The sequence below is a fragment of the Aulonocara stuartgranti genome (assembly GCF_965226115.1).
Source record: "Aulonocara stuartgranti genome assembly, chromosome: 3".
In the NCBI taxonomy this organism is placed as follows: Eukaryota; Metazoa; Chordata; class Actinopteri; order Cichliformes; family Cichlidae; genus Aulonocara; species Aulonocara stuartgranti.
The window spans coordinates 29,871,829-29,892,283 of NC_138941.1; the positions used below are offsets into that span (position 1 = coordinate 29,871,829).

Consider the following 20,455-nt stretch of genomic DNA (forward strand, 5'->3'; position numbering starts at 1 on the left):
TCCATAAAATACACGACGTATTCCAGGATAAACAGACTGCTGAGTAAATAACATTTAGAGAACGATGTCTGTCTCAAACGCACGTTTAAGAAAGTCATTAATTGTCTAATATTTGTCGTTAATTGACCGTCTACTATTTGCTTATATCAGTAAAAGCCCGTGGAGCCTGTAAAAAGAAAGAAATGTCCTGTTTTGCAAGTATTTTTATGACATGTCATCTTGTGGCTTTATTTGTCCACGGCCAAAGAGGTATCCCAGGTATTTCACTTCTTGTGCTCAGGCACACATTTGGAGTCGAACCAGCCACAGTCACAGTGCTGCTCCACGTTTTGCTCTCTGATTGCTGGCTGCATGTTTAGCCAGGTGATTACCTGTTAAGCCTCTCTGACGGTGGGAGGTCGAGAGCAGATAGAGCAGAGTATACCGTGAAGCCATTCACAACACAAGAGGAACACCGCTAAAAGAGGACACGATCTCTTATTGCTCATACTAACTGGACACAGAGGTAAGGTAAGCAATGTGCAGTAGAAAAAAACAAGATCAAGTACTAACAGTGATAGAAAACACTGTTTCTTTTTATCTTTAAGCATTCCTAAAACTGTTAATTTTCACATTTCCAAACAATAATAATGGATTGCATTCATATAGCGCATATTCACTAATATGTTTAATTGAAGTACATAGTGCACTTATTGTGGCATGTGTGTCTCTGTTTATCCACAGCATGTCCAAAGCAGGAGAGCGGACCCCTTCAACAACTTCCGCTGACTCAGCCTCAGCAGATGGGTAACTTGAGATCGTCTTTGTGTGTCTTCCTCAAAGTAGAATAAATTTGTCTAAAAGTATGCACGATTTCCACAACTCTGATGTGTGGCCGTGGTAACTTCATTCATTACCTCAGGAAAAAATGTTCGAATTTCTCAAGCAATAAATATGCTTATTCGTAAGATGATTTTTATAGCAGAGGTCTCTGGTGTCAAATGTGAGGAAGAATTGTGACTTTACATGTTTTAGAAAAGAAGGCGGCACTAAATCTCCCAAGGGAAAGGAGTCCCCATCAGGCTCAGTCTCTGAAACGCCCAAGAAGTCTTTGAAGAAGTCCAAGAAAGTCTCTGAGAGTAAGCAAAAAGTCTACGTCTCCGTGCTCAACAGTATTTTTGGGGCGGTAAGTATTTTCACCCATTCAAATGTGCTGTACAGCTGTGACCTTTGACCTTTACATATTCAATCACAGTTTTAGCTCAATTTTATATCCCAGTATCAAGTTTTTCTTCACAAGCATTTGTTTAAAAAAAAAAAATCATTATCCATTTAAACGCCATGACAACGGTCACAGGTGTCACATGTTACAATGTCAGGAGCCAGGCGGAGGTGAGACGGTGTGCTTACAGGTGTGCTCCTGATCTTTCTGGAGCTTTTTTTCCACTAAGCCTGGTGTGTCTGACGTGTTAGTCGCCCGTTAGCACAAGCTTAGCGTCACAATTCATTAGGATGATCCAAAAGAAGAGCTCCGTCAGAACGAGACCTTTTGTTTTTTGATATGTTTATAAATGATAATTACACACAAGTTAGCAATCTTTGATGTCATGAGCATCACACTCATTTACAAAAATGAAATGGTGTCGATTTTATTCTGTTGTGGAGTATTTGACTTTGTTTTTGCTGCTGTGACATGTCTGATTCGCGTGTGTGCAGGACAGAGAACTGGCTCAGGCTGAATTAGACGGTGAGTCTCACTCACACCTACATCAGCGTTACATTTATTACACTGAGGTGTCGGGCCTCAGAGGTGATCGCCTAAAAATCCTGTTTTGTGTTGTCAGTGGTGAATTATTAGAGTTTAAATGAACTGTTAATGTTAAAATGACTGCCTAAATTTGAATTTGGGTGCTAAATGTTATCAGTAACTTTCATGTTCTCTTTGCAACCCCTATGATATTCCTCACAGAGCTGCACGAGGCCTTTAAGGAGTTTGACTACGACCAAGATGGCTACTTGAACTACAAGGACGTGGCTGAGTGCATGAGGACTATGGGATACATGCCCACTGAAATGGAGCTGCTGGAAATAGTGCAACAGATAAAGATGAGAAGTGAGTCCACTGAGAACATGTTTAATGAAATCGACCAGTCGATTTCAAATCTTTATTAAACAGTCAAGTAAAAAAAACAACAACTCCATATTTGGCCATGTTTTGGCCTTTATTGGTTCACTTAAGAGCCCCTTTCTTCTTCACAGTGGGCGGGTTAATGGACTTTGAAGACTTCATTGAACTGATGGGACCGAGGATGATGGGCGAGACGGCGGACATGCTGGGACTAAAGGAGCTCCAGTCGGCCTTCATGCAGGTCTGTCAGCTAACGATGACTCAATTACCGCAGTTATCGAATTAGAGCGAATGGACAGAAATCCCAAATAAATGTGCGCACACAGTATCATCGGATACGCACGTCATTTCAAGTACTTTGTTTTTCAGTTTGATGTAGACGGAGATGGAATAATCAACCTGGAGGAGTTGAAGGAAGCGCTGAAGACCCTGCTGGGGGAGAAGCTGAAGAAAGGAGAACTAGAGGAGATCTTAAAGGAGCTGGATATTAATGCAGATGGGAGCATTGATTTTGAAGGTGAGAAGACATCAGCATGTTCGGGCCATTAACTGATTCATTAGAAGTGTGTGTGTTTTTACACTTTTCAAACTTTTCATCCACATTCACCATTACACCAACAAACCCCTGCTCTTCTGTCAGATGCCACACACTCACTCAGTTTTCTGTTTTCTCTTCTTTCTCCTTTTGCTCAGAGTTTGTGATGATGCTCTCTATTCGCTAATCGTTCGACAGACCGACCAACCATGGACAGACTGCTTTGGTCCACAGCTGTATTCACAGTTAGGCTCACTTGTGTTTGTAACCTAGCTACAGACTTTTACTACATAAAGCGTGGCCTAGCCTTGCAATAATGCTGCATGTGACGAACTTCTGCATCACTCCCACATGTCATCAAATGCAGAATATGCCGAGTGTTATCATTTTGTAGATCCATGAACATTTTGTTGTGATATAGCATGTAAATAAGACTGCAGTGTTTTGCTATTTTAATAAAGAAATCAAACTCACTCATGCCTGTCACTGAAACGTCAGGACACATCACAACGAGCATCACGTCACAGCAGACTTCATTCCAAAAACATCTGTTTTATTGTTTCCAGGTCATTGTTAAACAAAATAGGAATGATAGTGATCATTATTATCCAGAGAATATAAGTTAAATATAAATAAGATCATGTCAGGTCGGCTAGCGTCAGAATTAGAATTGCACATTCAAATCATCAGAAAGAAAAGTTTCACATTTCAGAATCAAATCCCACATCAGGCCGGCATTTAGCGGTGGTACCGAACCCAATCATAAGCCCAATTTATCCTCCATTTAAAACTCTATAAATATATCACTACATTAAACTTAATCTGCGTATTAATATCGTAATTATTGTTCTTACTATAACGTCAAACTAAACCGTAGCTCAGGGAATCTGTAACATGCAGCACGAGTAATCTGCTGAGATTTACGTCTCAATGCCAGGCGAGAAACGGAAACACGAGCCAGAAAAATCCAATTCCCGAAAAAGCACAGAGATGGACGAGGCGCTGACGTCACAGGAGTTATAATCAGGAGTTTGTCATGCATTTTCTCTCGTATGTTAGACTTTTGAGATTCTAAAAATACACATTTCTCTTGTTTAGAGCTGGTCACAATGTAGCTTTGATGCATTATTTAGCCTTCATTTTTTAATAAAACTAAGTTTTACACATCCACACTGTAAAACTCGTCTTCAAACCACAATAAATTCTGTGTTGCATTTCACAGACAAATAAAAAATGCTCATCATTAATTTGATACTTTCCACTGAATACCAGTCACTTATATTTTGCACATGAAGTAATTTCAAAATAAAAGCTCCTGCTCTCCCTCGTACGACCTCCCGTCCATTTCTCCTACTTTCACTGGAATGTTTGCTCCACTTTTTGCACACTTCGTGACAATGAGAAGCACCATCCCAAAAGCAGATTTAGTAAACAGGTGCATGTACTGTACGTCTTCCTTGCGCGAGAGAACTTGCTCGGTTCAGTTTGTGTGGTGCTCACATTGGCAGGATTGAGGGTGTTCTGGCTTTCCCAGGATGACACACACTAAAACCGGTCATGGTACTTTAGGATGCTTTGGATTAAAGCCCATACCGAATATTCTGAATGCATGCTGTACCATTCTGACTGCTTTGCGAGGTTATACTGATTTAATTAACAGTTTATTTTTGTACTGTAGATCTGTTTGTATCAATTATGTACTTAGTCATCATGAATGGGCATGCTGTCCATTGGTCACACTGCAGTAACTCAAATCACATCACATCACAGCATCCTTCTGTGTGCAGCCTTTAACACTACAGCAGCTACGGTGCCTTCATTTCTTCACGTCGTCTTCGTTCCTCTACATGCTGCCAAACATCTCAGTGTCCCTTCTTACTTCTCAAACTCTGTTCATCTCTTTAGGAAACCCCTTTCTTCCTTTCTTTAATCCAACTAGATGGTAGGTATATAGATAAAGACAGATAAGCTTCTTCTATTTTTTCTATCCACGACACACTGCGCCTTCTTTGATCAACAGGATCTGACTAGTAAGACTTCTCAGTGGTCCTCTATTGTTTACAGCTCGTTGGTCAGCTCATCTGCAAACTCAGCCATGATGTCATGCACCCAGGTGTCCTTTTCTTCCTGGGAAGTGTCAACTAGGAAGACAGTCAGCTTCCTCTCCCAAGGGGTAGTGGCTTCCTGTACTGCCTCCAGCTGGGCCACCATAGGCTTCTTCTCCACGTGGTGCCGGAAAACAATGGAGGCCTCCTCGGACCACTGCCTTTGCTTCACTCCTGCGGAGAACCAGGAGCCAAGTCCAAATGAGAACCAGGCATAAATAAATAGGTATAAATAATAAGTAATAAATTAAACGGAGGTCTTGCAGATTGATGTAATTGTACAGCCCAGTTGACTGAGTGTCATGTGACGTGTACTCACCAGCCAGCTGAGCAGTGATTCCCTGAAACGGCAGCTGTCTGAACTCTTTGATCAGAGGCCTGAGCTGTGTGCAGCTGACCAGCTCGTGCTTACCATAGTCCAACTCATAAACAGACACCAAGCCGCTGTTCAGAACTCCCTTCACCAGCACACGATGCCAGCTAAAGAATCGATGGAGAGAAAGCACACGCACTTACAATTCAAGTTCTTAACAGCATGCGTTGTGAGATTTGTAGTTGTAAACTCACCTGTTTTCCACTTTAGCAGCATAAATCTGATTCTTCTCTACGTTTAGTGGTTTCTCCTCTGTTTTGTTGTAGTAGAGAATCATCTCTCCCATCAGCACTACCAGTCTGTACATGTCTCCCCATGGCTGTAGCACAAAGTGGCCGGGGTGGCACGCCAATGATACGTATACATCCATGTTGTTTCCTGAAAAAACAAGAGTCCAATGTGAAATAAGAACATTGAGGATTAGAGCATTCAAATGCAGTATATACTGTGTGGTGGGTGTTTAAACAAGACAAATAACAACAGTGTTTTCTTTAGACAATATACTCTTCCTTGGTACCTATAGTGGGCAGCTCTAATGGTGGTGGCAGCTGGAGAGAGGATGTGGGGGATGATGGTGTTTCTGTCGGGCTGCTGGGGGTGGTGGTGGTGTTTCCACCGCCTCCACTGCCTTTGGGCCCTGACAGAGCCCTCCTGAGGTGAGGCTTGACTGGGACATTAGCTGATGTTGGGCTGCCATTGGTGGAGTTACTGGCACTGGAGGTCTTGGTGGATGAAGTAGGTGTGGAAATCCTGGCAGAGCTGAGAAAGTCATAAAACTAGAAATTCAGTTTAAATGAATTACAACTGAGAAAGGAGAAAAAATAGACATTAGCTGGAGGGCACAGAGTTAACAGGTGAAAAACCATCATCGAGAACCTGTGGCTGGTCAGGAAGACGTCTGGTTGCTGCTTTAACAGCTCGGACTGGGCCATCTGACGGTTGAGGCTGCGGTCCGGGTCATGGAAGTTCTTGTCTGTGAATAAGTGGACGTGAATGCAGCGCTTCTTTTCATCCACTTTGGCAACCTTGGTGAGTGTGGAGGGACACGAAGAAAAACATAGAGGAAAAAGCACAGGAAACTCATTTAACACATTTACGGCTGCGTTTAGTTTCTTCATAGTAGAATATTTTAGAACAGAATATATTAGAATACTTTTCACAGTTGTTTTGAGTTTCTAAATCAATCTAAATATATTGCTATATGTAAAAAAAAGGATAGTGTGAATGTTTGTAAGTCTATTTCTTATCATCGTCTCCACCTCTTCAGCTCAAAAGGCCAAAAAATACATTTATAAAGGGGACAAAGCCATTTACCTTCATACTACAGTCAGTGGTGTTCAACACTTTGTCTCGAAGCCACTGCACAGCATCTGGAGTCCAGGATCCAACACTGACAGCCAGGTCTGCTAGACAGCACTTCACAGCCTGAACACAGGTTGCATGCATCAGCTTATCTAACAATATGCCCACATTTCTACAGATACCGTCTAAATCCTAACTGTATAAATGACATATATGATCTTATTACTTATTTCTCTGGTCGGGTGTTCACTGTCTGCACATTAAAGACATAGACCCTGACCTGTGGTGGGATAGCCATAAGGTCACGGAGGAATGGGGGAGGAATCTCCCTCAGCTCAAACACCTCGACAGAAGCCTGCACGCCCACATCAATGAACAGGATGTCCAACACTCTGCTGCCATGAAGGTTGGTGATCTAAAGAGACAAGAAAGCGTCACGTTATTAAAAGTTATAGATAAACAGATAACTATACTTGGTACTGATTGCAACACAGGGATTAACAGGTTGTGACTGCTTATCAAAGGTTAACAAAAGGAAATAAATGGTCCTCTATTGAGCAACAGTCATTTTGTTCCTTGTTTAATAATTCACATTGTTTATTGCAGGAAACAGTTACCTCGACACGGAACCATTTTCCTTTGTAGCGAGCCAAACATCTTTTCCCACAAAAAGGTCGGGAGACCAGGAACTCTGATGTTACCTGGAAGAAAATTAATGGAATTAAAATCTTTAATAAAAAAACAAAAAAAACCCCATAATTGTTACATTTGACTACAGTGTTACAATGTGACTTTGATCTAAAATGTTTCCTTATGTTTAATGTTTCATTCTGTGTATTTCTGACCTAAACTCATCTGATCCAATAAATCTTCCGTCTTAACACAACACGCTGGCAGCTCTGCTCTGTTTACCCAAACGCTGACGTAAAAATGACGCTACACGCTTTAAAGGCCGCTGAACTACAAAAGCATCCGCTGCACTGTGCTGCAAACAGACTAAGTGGCTTGGCCATGTCTTAACTCCAGATTAGCAACCTAATCGTAATCTGCCCACAACACTGCCTGAGAGAAAACACATGGCATTGTTACATTCACAAAAGTCTTTTTAAGATGACGTTGATGAGCTCCGATCTACTAATTCAAAGAGAATTAGAAGAAGAGATAAAAGGTTGGATTATTTTCCAGTTTGTACACAAGACGCATGTATGTATGACCCAATGTGATCCAGTTATTTAATGGCAATACATGCATTTTTATATAAGCTCTAAGAAATGATGACATGTAAAGCCACAGAAAGAGAAGTGTGAGCTAGAAAATGAAAATCTCATTTGGAACAAGTCTCATTCAAGTCCTCAGAGCCTGAAATTAGCATGAAGTTTTCTGAAGGTAATCTACTCAAACATAGCCATGAAATCTTGGAGGTGTCTGCAGAAAACCGACTAATTCTGTTTCACCTGGGCCTACTGCTGGGCAAAAGCGACTGCGACTACACAATGTTCAGTTGAGTTGTTTTGACAACTGTTGTTTGCAGAGTAACGTTCAAGTGTAGCCATTTAACAGTGCACAAGGAGACACACTATACTGAAAATAGTAACATAAACAGCTACAGTGTGTAATAGATACTATTATATAATATACTTGAAATAAATGTAATTTAAATGAAATAATATTTTTGCATTTTCTACAACACGCTGTCTGTTCTTCTGCATATGCTCAGCTGTAATATTTGCATATCAATTAAAAATGACAAGATATCAGTCATGTTAGCTGTTTTAGCTTTTCTCTTACACTACGATAAGAAGATAGAACATATCAAGGCTACAAGATTATAATCAATCTGCACACTGATAAAAGTATCACAGTTCCAAAAAAGCTCTGAGACAGCACACGAAGCAGGCATTTACCTGTGAGTGGAAGTACGTCTCTATTTTCTCCAGCGTCTCATTCATTTTGGTAAGACCTCTGGAGGGAGGCTGACAGTAGATAGTCCCATCAGAACAAACGCTACTGATGGCCACATTCATATAAGCGCTGTTCACCTGAGGACATCCATAAAAACAATTTTGCTGTGTTACAAAACCACATGCATACCCACATGTATTCACGCACAATCATTTCGGTACCTGTAACGGACTCGCTAGCGACTTGTCGTGCAGAGCTTTCATGCAGGCAGCGTTGATGTTTATGTCATCATCCTGCGACGTGTCGTACAGGACAACCAGAGGGGTCTGCCCTCTCTCCAGGATCTCGGCCAAGAGAATCTTTCCACTCGCCATCGTCTCAAACTTCTTCAGCACCGCCGGGTCCTGACAAAATGTCTCAAGGCCTAGGCACACACAAAGACACAAAAAATATATATTCTCAGGTACTAGAAACCTTTGGAGAAGCTCTTTTCCATAGAACGATCAGATCTGTGACTGGGCCCTGCAGCACTGAACATTTCTGACTGGTCGACTGTTTATTGGCTGCATTACCGACATCTACTTACACAACTTGAACAGTTATGTGCAAAATGACGTATTGGACTAATCTCCACAGCTTTTCGCTGTGCGTGGAGGCAACTTTGCTTAAAATCCCGGGAATAAAATCTCAGTCTTTTGTGCATATGAACCAACTAGGAAAGGAAAAAGAAAGTTTGACAGGAGTGGCAACAAATTTCTTTAAGTAATGTTCAGTTTTCTTCCAAATTACTTGTGTTTTTATGATTAAATGACGAGTACACCCACCTGCCAGTTTACACTTGGCTGCCTGGAAAGACAGTTTAAAGAACTTCTCATGCAGTTCAAACACTTTGTTTTTGCTGATCACCTCTGAGAAGCCATGATCCACATAATACACCTATAGAGCCAAAAAAGAAAAGATCAGAGGGAGAACTTATACGTCCTCAAATTAATCCTTCAGGTCATTTCCTGTGTTTGACCCCTCACCTTGACCTTGTCAGTCATGACCTCACAGACTTGTGCCCTCAGAATCTCCTCCTCTTCCTCCGCCCTGACTGCAACAAGCTGGCCCGAGGATAGGGATGATACAGGTGTTGGGCTGCTTTGGTCCAAACCATAAAACTCTCTCATTTCATCTTCCATGGACTCCTGAGCCTGGGAGTAACCCTCACCGATGTACCTGCAGCGGAGGAGAGACAGTCAGGGATTTATGCTCTCTGCCTTGTTACGACGCAATCGCACAACTTCTGTCTTACCTGAGTAAAACCCCGTTCGTGTTGGTCGCCTCCACCACCAGCACAGAGGGGTACTCCTCTTTGGGGATCTGTAGTGGAGGCACTGCCTGGTTACTGAGCCTCCTCCCCAGCTCCTTCCTCACCCTCAGCTCCTCCTCACTGGCTGAAGAGTTCCTCCTGTTGCAGTTCTCGTCCTCTCCTCCTCCACCTCCAGTACTGCTTCGCCTGTACAGGATGGCCCTCTTGGGGTTGTCAGGCATCGGGTAGTCGATGGTGCAGATGTCAGAGAGGAGATCGAGGCTGACCAGAACATGTCCTGGCAGTTTGGTCTTAAAGACACATAAGATATAATAATATTATCAGGTTCACCCGGCATGTACATGAAAGTATACTGAAGTATTACTGACTTTGTAGGTGTCCTGGAAGAGCTTGGGTAGCGCATGGGCCCACAGGCCACTGGAGTACTTCACTAACAGTTCCTCCAGCTTCTGCTTCAGGTCAGGGCTGAGGGTTGCAGGGGACGAGGGAGGGCTGGGTGAAGAGGAGGATGAAGGTGTAGACTGAGAAGACCGAGAGCCAGAGCGAGTCGGACGAGTGCTGGGGGCTCTCTGTTGGACAGAGGATTGGAAAGGTTTGTCTGCGGGCACGTTTGTGGTTGTAGCAGAGTTTGGGTGGGTGAGGATGGGCGAAGAGGAGGAGGAAGTGTTTGTCTGTTCCTTGGCAGGGTAGAGAAGCCGCTCTGATGGGTTGCTGCTGCAGGTTTTCTCTACCTGGAAGGACAAACGGAGCAGCCCTATTACAAAAGCATTTTGCATTGCACTACAGTGATGTTTTAGAATTATCTTTCTCTTTGCTTGGAAACAGAAACCCTTATTAAGCTACCAAAGCACGAATAATAATTACAGCATCATAAGCGACACATACTATGCAAATGTGCGTCCAGGTCTCCAGGTCTTTAATGGCCTCTGTGGGCAGGTCTTGTTTGTAAAGCTCTCTGTACATCTGAGGCAGTTTGGACACCCAGAAGCCATTACTGTACTTCGCCAAGATCTCTCTGATGTGACCTTGGACCAGTTGGGGGTTGTAGGGCTTTGCTTTCCCAGAACCAAAGCTCTCATTTAAGTTTGAGGGTGCTGGAAGATAAATAGAGAAAAACAGACAAGAAGGAAAAAAAGATCAGACACATGTATAAAGCCCACTACTGCTTCTAAAGTAATCATTTCCTTGGACCTAAACTATTAGATTGAATGACGTGACTTCACCTCTAAAAGTGAAACAGAAGCAAAAGAGAAAACAAAATAGGAGAGTGAAAAAAGCCCCATAACTTCTATTTTTGTGTGCTGACTCAAAGGAAATCCAAAATAAAGGAAAGAACGATATAAAACAAAAATTACTAATAATCAGAAACGAATTATCTTCTGCCGATTTGGAGGACAGGATACACAACATGTATTTTTAGTGTGCTGAAAAGAAGCCTGTCCTACTTACGAGCGGTCTGCTGGGAGTTTCTGGAAAGGTGAGCGTGCACCTCTTTCTGAAACCGTGATGGTAGGGTCATCCTCCTGAACACAAGAGAACAAACAAGAAGGATAATTAGCTTTTTGCAAGTTCTAAAAGGCAAAGAAAAAGAAAATACTGATGACAGGCCATCTACCTGTTTCTTCCTTCTTTGTTTAGAACGTCTGACTCTTGGGCCATCCTTTAAAAAAACATTACATTTGATTTGGAGCTGGAAGGTCTTTTATCTTATTTGAGGCAAAGCACAATCAGAGCTTCAAAAAAACTCAGGTAACATTTCAAAGTCCAAACAGATAGCTTGCTAAAGTTCTCAGAATGATGACCTGTTAATCCTGAGATACTGCACAGCAGGAACTGCATTGCACTAGTTTCCCAATGCAGTGATCTGCTGAGTACCTCTATCTGTGCACTGAGTAGAATATCCATCTCTTTACTCTGCTGAAATCTTCACTGATCTTCCATCAATTTCGTCTACCCCTCATCTTTATCATGTCTGAGGGTCAACTCAAATCACACAGCTCTGTTTAAACATTTCTCCAATCAGTCAGAACTCTTGCCTCACTCAGGTACATGTTAATGTAATCATGCAGTCAATAAACAGAGCAACAGCACCATTCGCTTCAGAGCCCCAAATGGCTGTAAGGACATTAGAATGTCTTACCTACACATAAAATCTGTATATTACAAAACACAATAACAGGAAATGTGCACTACACTGACCTCTTTCTTTATTTTTTGAGGCCTGTGGAGGTGGTGAAAACACACTGAAGGAATAAACAATTAAAAGTAAATTCAGGCTTTTTATTGAAGCGTCCTGAATAACTACAGATGTTATTTTTATGTAGCAACATTAACGTGGAGGTCTCCACCAGTGTTTTTTTATTGGCTGGGCAATAAAATGACTGAAAGCAGTACAACAGGTTCAGTCGTGCAGTGTGCAGACATAAAGGTGTCCAAGTGTTTGCCTGCCTCAGCACGTTGGCAAGAATGAAGAAGAGTAGTTTTTAATTTGAGACAAATATAGTCGTTTTCTAAAGTTATGAGCTTTTATTGTACCTTTTATTGTAATCTAATGAACCGTCTTCAACTTAAGTAACGTTTTCCTTACTTCACTGGTTTTTCATCAAATGACATATAAATGATGTTTAAATGTAATTCAGTGTTGTACTGCGCCTGTCTTTTTACTGAATTTACAGCTTGCACATCCAGGCAGCCCATAGTGCTACTGCACACACTACGCACACACACAAATAAATGATGATGACTCTGGCTTGCACAGTGGAACATCTAGAGGGATACAGAGAGATGTGCTGATTCACTCTGTGCCGGTTTAGAAGAGTTAATCTACCACAGAATAGAACAGGGATTAAAACGGGCTCATGCTCCCCCTGCACTGGGCTCGTGTCCCCTGCCAATACACCAGGCGTCCCACCCTGTTGCCCCATTGTGCTACAGAGGGCCAGCAGCACCTTCAGTGATACAGATATAGAACTGATGTCAGTTGTTTTCACAGGACGGTGAACTAAATAGTGGGTGGATGGAAGTGGGAGAAACAGTCATTGAGCAGAAGTGATATTTGATTCATTGTTGATGAAATATGATGTAGCAAATGACAGCAGCAGCACGAGTACAAATGGAACAATGTTAGATACATTGATAAAAAAGAAGGAAGAACAAAGGTAGAAAGAATGAAGTGAGACAGAATACAGAGAGAGAACCAGAATAATGTGGAGAGCGTATCATCAGCCCAGTGCTGAATAAGCAGCAGCAGCAGGGAGATGGTTATCATCCAGAAACCAAGCAGAGTTCAACCAGACATCCATTCACGAGCAGACTCGTGAATGCTCGTTTTGATTCAGCTCAGCTCACACAGGTGGAGAGAAGGCAGAAAGAGAGGGTAGCAATGAATTTTTACGTTGCCTATAACTTTATAAAAGCAAATAAAGACGACAACAAAATGAGCTCTTTTATATCTTCCATGACTGAAATATTTTAAAACAACTTTTCTGGCATGAGATCTGAATTTTCTGAGCACAGCTGCCTGTGGCTCATTACTCTACATGGGTTTCCAAAGGACTGTGGAAGTCTGCTTGATGACTGATGCATGTAAGTGTACAAAAACCCCTCCACAAAAATGTGGAGGTGGGGTTGAAGGGTGTGAGCCTAACTAGATCTTTTCATAGTGAAACCCTAAAGAATTTTTCACTCTTTTGTCCAGTTCCAAAGACTGGATTTTGCTATTGAGGGCATTTTATATCATCTAATCAAATAAATAAACTTAACTGACAATCTGAAAAGTGAAACACCGCTCTTCTCAACCTTCCCGCTGGATCTACTCACTCTCATCCAAATCCAAATTGCTTTACTCACTTGTCTGGAGGTTGGTTTCCTTTCCTGTTGGATGTGTTCTGACTGGACATCTTGTTCGGATGCCCCCCAGTCTTGCCCTCTGATGGGCCATCCCTTAAGTCTCTTGCCTGTCTGAAGTCTCCATGTCCAGCCCCACGGCCAGGGCCTCCTCCTCTACCCCCACCTCGGCCACGGTGGTTCGGTTGCCTCAGAGAGTTTTGAGGTTTGGCTGTGGAGAGAGAGAAAGCAAACACGAAAAAAAAAATAAAGTTATGGACTTGAAGTGAATACAAGTGCAAGAACACAAACACACACACAACCTAACTAAGCTAAACCTGATTCTAGGACATGGACAGTGTGCCTGAAATCCTTGCAGTTGTTGCGTTCTACTGTAAAAAGTCCACGTGGTCACAAAAAACAGGCATTTATGTCACCCAGGCCTGAAAGAAGCCTTCAGGCCTGCAGAGCTGATGTGCTTTTAAAATCTAAAAGGAGCAAGTCCAGGTATTTCCACTTGCTTCCAGTCTTTATGTTCAGTTAAGATAACCGACACATGGCTGTAGTGCACCAGTTATTAAACTGATGCCTCATTTAGCTTGAAGCGATTACGGAAAACAAAGTTTATTCCTTTCAACTGGCACAGCTAAGGTGAAACACAAGTTCAACTGTATGCCGTATATGTTTAGTTTAAGACTGGAGGTACATGTAACAAAAAACGTCAGGATTAGTCTGATGTGAGTATAAATCCAGTAATTGTAATCCATTACAGTCCCTGTTTATCCAGCAGAAAGATGGAAAGTCAGAGTTACACCATTCACATCTGTCCTGACATCACATTTCTGCGCGATGACCTCACCAGTATACCTCCTGTGCATAACCCTTAGTCATTTACACTCCCACACTCTGTCCTTTTCATTTCTTCCTCACACTGACTCTTCTTTTATCTCCACTCTTTCTTCTCAATCTCTTTGCTTCTCTGCGAGATCCAGAACTTTCTCCTGCTTTCTTATTCACTCTGTTCTCACTGAATCGCCACAATTTCTATTGAGAGAAAAGAGCTCCTTCATCAGCCACTGACTTCAAAAGTCATCAGCAGGCAATTCCCGCATCTAAATCTATTCTGTGGACATCCTATTGGCCACTGGCACTCAGTCAATTAATAAATCATCACTGAATTATACACACACACACACACACACACACACACACACACACACACACACACACACACACACACACACACACACACATTAGAGAAACCCAGCAGGCATAAGCATAAATCCACATGCAGATACAGTCAAGGACAAACACCCACAAACATACACACCAACACTAAGAGCGGACGCTGCATCACCTCACCGGCATGGACACACAGTCCCTGGTCTGTCTCTGCCTGAATAATAATAACCCAAGCGGGGAGGAGAGAAGGAGAGGGTGCATGTGCGTGGGGAAGAGAGAGCTTGATTTGTGAATCAGCGTCTCCTCGCTTGCAGCTGACTCTCAGCTGCTTCAGACCGTGTTAGCCTCAGATTTCAACATCCTCCTCTCCCTCCCTCTCTCTCTCCTTTTTTGACTCCTTCCTTCCTTGTCTCCTTACCATTTCACCATCCCTCCATCTTTCTTCTCCTCCAACCGTCTCACTGCCACTCTTTCTCTCTCCTCTACTCCTTTGTCTCCCTCTCTCTCTTTCTCCTCCCTGCACTACCACCTCCCACTTCCTCCTCTGGCTCTCAGAATATCCTGCAGCATCACAGTCTAGCAGAGGTGTGTGCACTGTAAATGTTTTAGTGCAAGTGTGTGTGTGTGAATGCAAAACGATAAATAAAAGTTCAGAAATGTTTGCGGACACGCAGTAAGGATGTATACGGGCTGAGATCTCGGTGCACCTGATGCTCGCGTGCAGCCCTGAATACTGTGGAGCTGCTTGTCTGAGTGTGTGAGATATCCTTAGTACCTAAAGGATGAGCAGGTCTCCACAGAAGGGCAGTTAAACAGGGCAGCTGTTCATCTACAAACTGTGAGGCTGCAGCACATAAAGCATTTGCATTTTGCATTGTCACAGCACTGAGATAGACACTGAACACCACTTCTGTTTCTATGCTGCTGCAGCAGCACTGCTGCACTGTAGCGCTAGAGGAGTCTGGAAAAGCTCCTTTTTGTTGTGTGAAAATGTGAAAGTTTGGGTACTACAAAACTGCTCCGTCATCGTCATCGGGCTTTTACACAGCAGATGGCTCCACTAAATGGCTCACTTACCAAATCGAGCTCTCAGTTTATCTCTGAAAAGTGTTTTTTCTTTGATTTTGAGGAAAACTGCAACATTAGGGTGGATATTCTACACCAATACAACAACGTCCAATCTCTAGGTTGTTTATGCTAACACATGTTCAGTTTTGTGATGTAATTCACTCAGTCTTCAATCGCTTTTTCTAGCCGAGCTCCACATATTCATGCTCCTGCAATGACTGCAAAACAATAAATACTTGGAGTTTTACTCTGAACTGAACCTGATGGAGAGTCAGAGGGAGGGAAAAATGCCAGTGCATATGAGGATACATCTTGTTTAACTTTTTACAGTGAGCAGAATAAAAACACGTCTCCCTGTCCTTTCTCAGCAGTGCGCACACAGAGAACAACATTCATGTTTCTTTCTTCCTTTTACTTCCCGTCAGTGAGCACGATTACAAGTCTCAGACTTGTTAAGTGTGTTCCATTAATGTCTGAATATAAGTATGTTAGAGTTATAGTTAAATTAACATGTGCAACAATTCCAGTCTCATGCTCTCTTCTTCAGACACTTTCAATCGAACGCAGCAATATAAACAGTTAAATTCCTCTTAGTGCCATTTGGCGAGCTGTGCCAATTAACTTTGAAATGTAATATGAACTATAAACTTTTTGAATTACTGACAACAGCAGACTTTGAGAGTTAATAAATATGTAAAAGTGTTTTCACTCTATGAATGATGGTCAGGTTCGAGTTGACCTTTTCAGGCAGCAGTGTGGCTGCTCTTCTCTAATCAGCCCATCAGTTGTAAAGCCAGGTTGTGTGACAGCAGCCCTGGTGCATAGCTCTGGTTTAGTTTCACACACTGCCGAAAAACCCAGAGCGTCAGGCACATTTACGCATGTGTCACAGTAACGGTATCTACATTGCCCTAAATCAGCCTTACTGATAATTACCAAAATACTTTCGTTAATGGTTCATCTGCAAGTATACAGAAGCTCTTCAATCAAAATATTGTTAATGCTAAAAAATAATTATTGTAGTTATCCATGTATGTTCAAATTTGCCAATTAACAAAAAAGCTAAAAAAACCAGTGAAATATATATTTTTTCTAAAGTTATCGCAGTTATTTACCTGCACGCCTTAACTGAAGAATTAGTTTTAGTGGTTGAATGCTATGATTGATTAACGTCTGACTTCTCAGAAAAGTCCAGTCTGCCAGTTCAAATATGGGTATACAAACAGAAATTCAGTTCAGTGAATTCAGCAACTTTTACTTTTAAACAAGTTTTTTAACATTTTTGTGTTTTCTTGTTTTTATCACAGGTGGTTTATCAAATCTGTTGAGCACTGCAGATTTTATTTCTGTATGAAATGCATACATTTATCTCTGAATAAAGCCTGCGCTCCATCTGAGTCTCAATCCTCAGGACCCACAAAAAGTCCAAAGCAATTTCTAACATATCAGTTCAGCTGTATATCATTCACATATTTATTCTCCTGCAGCCTGCTGACTGTGAGCACACCCCTGACTCTTCTGATGTAGATACGTATGAAGATGGCAACTGACTGCAAGAGGATGCCTTGCCGCTTCCTGTGAAGTGCGCATTTCAGAGGGTAAAGAGATCGTGAGTTGACTGCACATGGTCCGAATAATTTGGGTCGTGCTGCGGTCTCCAGTTACTGTTTTCTATGTTGGCCCAGGGAGGTCAAATGCATCGGAAATTAAACATAACACCAGCAAAATAGAAAAACATAGCAGAACTTTGAATGAAAATATTTGCCAGTTTGTCTAAAATGGTCACGCATAAACAAAGATGTACTTGAAAGCTAATAATCTATTAACAAATCTATGCTTCTGTTTCTTTATCAAAGAGTCATACGGTTGAAGGAAGAAAAACAGTAACCTTTGGATTTAAGGATTGTTTGGACCTTCTTTATCAGCAGCAGAGCAGTCAAAGTATTTGTGGAAGCTGGAGCTCAGACCTGCTCATCGAATGTCCACTCATTCTTCCAAAAAGAAGTTTCTGATTAGCTTTCCTGTTACCACGTCTGATGTTACTCGTTCTCTGACTTCATCCCACAATGCACCTGGAGGCCCACCTCTAGGCAGAGTATAAGCAGCACCTAATCCTCTCCTTTTACTAACAAATGAGCTAATTAACTGATCAACACACATTCATTATGAATATGCTGACGTGGAAATCCCTGTACGGGTCCCAAATTTTTTATTTTTTTACATTTTTTTTACCATTGAGGACAAGCGGGGCAGCTGGTTTGACCCTCATCTGGGTGTTGACAAGGTGAGGTCGACCCGTCTTCTTGGATGTGCGCTGACGAGCCACCACCTTGGCTAGATGACCTGTCTCCTTGGCCCCTGAGGCAAAACAAACCACCTGGAAATAGAGAATGCAACAAGCATGCAGTCGTGCTCTAGTGTAATGTAAACATGGTTAAACCCTGCAGGCGTAATGCACATCACACAATGTAACAATCTACCGATGACGTGTTTAAAGAAAGAAAGCAGAAAAATATATATCATCCATCGCCGCTTATGTGAAGCACATCGGCACACACCTCTCCCGAGCGGCTGCGCTCCATGCGGACTAAAGATGGCATGCTGGCTAGAAGAGCATCCAGGTTGCTGTGTCCCATCTGCTTATGTGGTATGTGCTCCCCAGTCAGCTCCTTATACTCTAACTGCAGGTGTGACAATGACACTCCACCTTTGTTGGACTGCAGGATGCCCCGCAGCATTTTTTTTGCCACCTCCGCATCAGCCATCTGAAGAAAAAAACACAAAAACAAACCCAAAACGCAACTTTTTAAACACTTCAGTTCTGAAATCTTTTACTCTGATAATGACGCAAACCCATACTAATGTCCACACAGGCTGGGTTTACGCTGTAGGTCAATGAAGGACTGGTTAGGCAAGTTTTCATGAAGTGTTGATCAGATTTCAAGAAACAAACAGTGTATTCAGATCAATCTAAATCTCTGTTGCAGACTAAAACTGCAACTGAATTCTGAAGTCATAGTATCAGTAGAGTATTTGCTTTTTCTTTTAGGCATAAAAACCATCCATGACCAAAGCAAGCAAATGTATATAAAAACCTGCTTTTGAAAAATACAGTAAATACAGCAAAGAGCTCCTCTTGTTTGTGTTTTTATTTTGAAAAAGGCTGTTACATTCCATCTCTGCACAAAAATGCTTTCGGTTTCCAAACTAAAGCGCCCTGCAGCGGAATTGAAACATACAGAGCTGCTCCCTGTCGAACTTCAGGCAAAAGTAAAACGAAAACTTTAGGTTTCAACAAGCATTTGGTATCAACTCTCGCTTCTGACCGACATGGAGACACACCCTGAAAGCAGAATTAGGGGTCTCACCGGACACACTGGAGTGTAAACAAGTGGAAATCCTCAACTTGCCCCTTAAAAAATTACAATGACTAAAATTTAGGAATACGCGAGATCGGGCACACTCGGAAAGCGTCAACTTTGCACTTTGGGAAACACACGATATCTGATCTTCTTTCGAAATTATTATTCAAATTATTCAAATTAAAGTATTTCTAAATATATTTATCCGTTCAGGTAGTACCGTGATGAAGAAGGTGGTGGAACTGGAGCAGGATGAAGTTAAAGTATCAGACTATTTCAGAATGAGATGGCTTTAGGCCACTTGTTGATATGGCCACTCTGAGCAGCGCAGACAGCAGACGGGAGAGGGATGAATGACGTCACGTGTCACACTTTAACTCCACACCCTCCATCGGGACAAAACTATTTGCTTTAACTTTTTCTGCCTTTATGAGTTTCATGAGCAAAAGTTGTGCTTAAGTGGCTCTGAAAAAATACAATCACACCAACAGAGCATACCGGACCCGGTAAATAGCCCGCTTACGCGACCATACTGCGCGCAAAATCGAGTTAAATCCTCCTGCCAAAGCCGGGACAGCGGCTACGTCGAGTTAGTTAAAAAGCGACGTGAAATTACCGGAACTACATAAATCTCGCCTTCATAATAAGACAACCGCGATACACCGGTTACCTTTCCCAAGGCAAATGACTAACAATAGCTTTAATTTTGAAAGTCGCTGCCGGAAAGAAGGTTTGCAAGCCCGATTGAAAACTTTTCAACCATCAAATCCGGGAGTAGCCACCCCAAAAAAACAAAACAAACAGCACCGGCCAAGCTTTATCAGGAGTTAAACTTTTTAAGCCCCACGAAAGTTATTCTAAAAGCTACCAGAACAGTCTACCTTGCTCTGCACAGACGAGGTGGTGAAGTCGGGACCTGGTCCAGTCGCTGTGGCGCTGTCACCGCCACGGCGGTTGGCTTCGTTCCCGGTGTGTGCCGGCCGGCAGGCACAGCCTCTCCTCCGCCACCTGATTGGTCGGCTGCGCATAGGCCTCTGGATAATTACACGTCAATACGCATCCAGGGACCCGATACATCCACACCAAAACGGTTGTGTGTGTGCGTGCGTAATACCGCATGAAGGGCCTTCGTGTTACTGTAACACAGATATGTGTAATAAGTGATCAACCCAAAATAAAAAATAATAATAATAACAAGAACAGAAGAGAGTTCTCTCCCCCGGCCAATTTAATGTATCCTTTCTTTTAATTTTAACTTATTACTAATATAGCACAATTAGACTAGTGTATTAATTGTCAAACCAAACTGTAAAACAATCTGACTACTTATTTGCCTCCCCTGTAAAATGTGATGATGTGGTTTTTAACCGCCACATTTTTTA

The 20,455-nt window shown here is 42.3% G+C and overlaps 2 protein-coding genes across 6 annotated transcripts; one reads left to right on the forward strand and one right to left on the reverse strand.

Moving 5' to 3' along the window:
- The first annotated feature begins 411 nt into the window (after window positions 1-411).
- On the forward strand, window positions 412-3,115 carry LOC309701718 (calcium-binding protein 2). 2 transcript variants are annotated; one of them, XM_082525897.1, is made up of 8 exons: window positions 412-510; window positions 724-786; window positions 1,015-1,165; window positions 1,696-1,726; window positions 1,949-2,092; window positions 2,239-2,348; window positions 2,477-2,624; window positions 2,801-3,115. In XM_082525897.1, exons 2-8 carry the CDS (start codon window positions 725-727, stop codon window positions 2,827-2,829), a joined length of 675 nt encoding a protein of 224 aa, XP_082382023.1. In that variant the 5' UTR covers window positions 412-510; window position 724; the 3' UTR covers window positions 2,830-3,115. The 2 variants fall into 2 exon arrangements, with proteins under 2 accessions (XP_082382023.1, XP_082382024.1); XM_082525898.1 differs by having other exon boundaries at window positions 423-505.
- A 63-nt stretch (window positions 3,116-3,178) lies between these two features.
- Window positions 3,179-20,430, reverse strand: tdrd7b (tudor domain containing 7 b). Of its 4 annotated transcripts, none has more exons than XM_082525893.1 (21): window positions 19,955-20,430; window positions 18,270-18,476; window positions 17,944-18,088; window positions 13,486-13,693; window positions 11,252-11,296; window positions 11,086-11,159; window positions 10,522-10,730; window positions 10,005-10,367; window positions 9,619-9,926; window positions 9,350-9,542; window positions 9,149-9,260; window positions 8,546-8,748; window positions 8,327-8,461; window positions 7,040-7,123; window positions 6,703-6,837; window positions 6,435-6,545; window positions 5,997-6,145; window positions 5,638-5,879; window positions 5,315-5,498; window positions 5,067-5,227; window positions 3,179-4,921 (listed from the first exon to the last, which is right to left on the reverse strand). In XM_082525893.1, exons 1-21 carry the CDS (start codon window positions 20,099-20,101, stop codon window positions 4,701-4,703), a joined length of 3,636 nt encoding a protein of 1,211 aa, XP_082382019.1. In that variant the 5' UTR covers window positions 20,102-20,430; the 3' UTR covers window positions 3,179-4,700. The 4 variants fall into 4 exon arrangements, with proteins under 4 accessions (XP_082382019.1, XP_082382021.1, XP_082382020.1 ...); XM_082525895.1 differs by lacking the exon at window positions 19,955-20,430 and adding an exon at window positions 19,294-19,629; XM_082525894.1 differs by lacking the exon at window positions 11,252-11,296.
- Window positions 20,431-20,455: the final 25 nt, after the last annotated feature.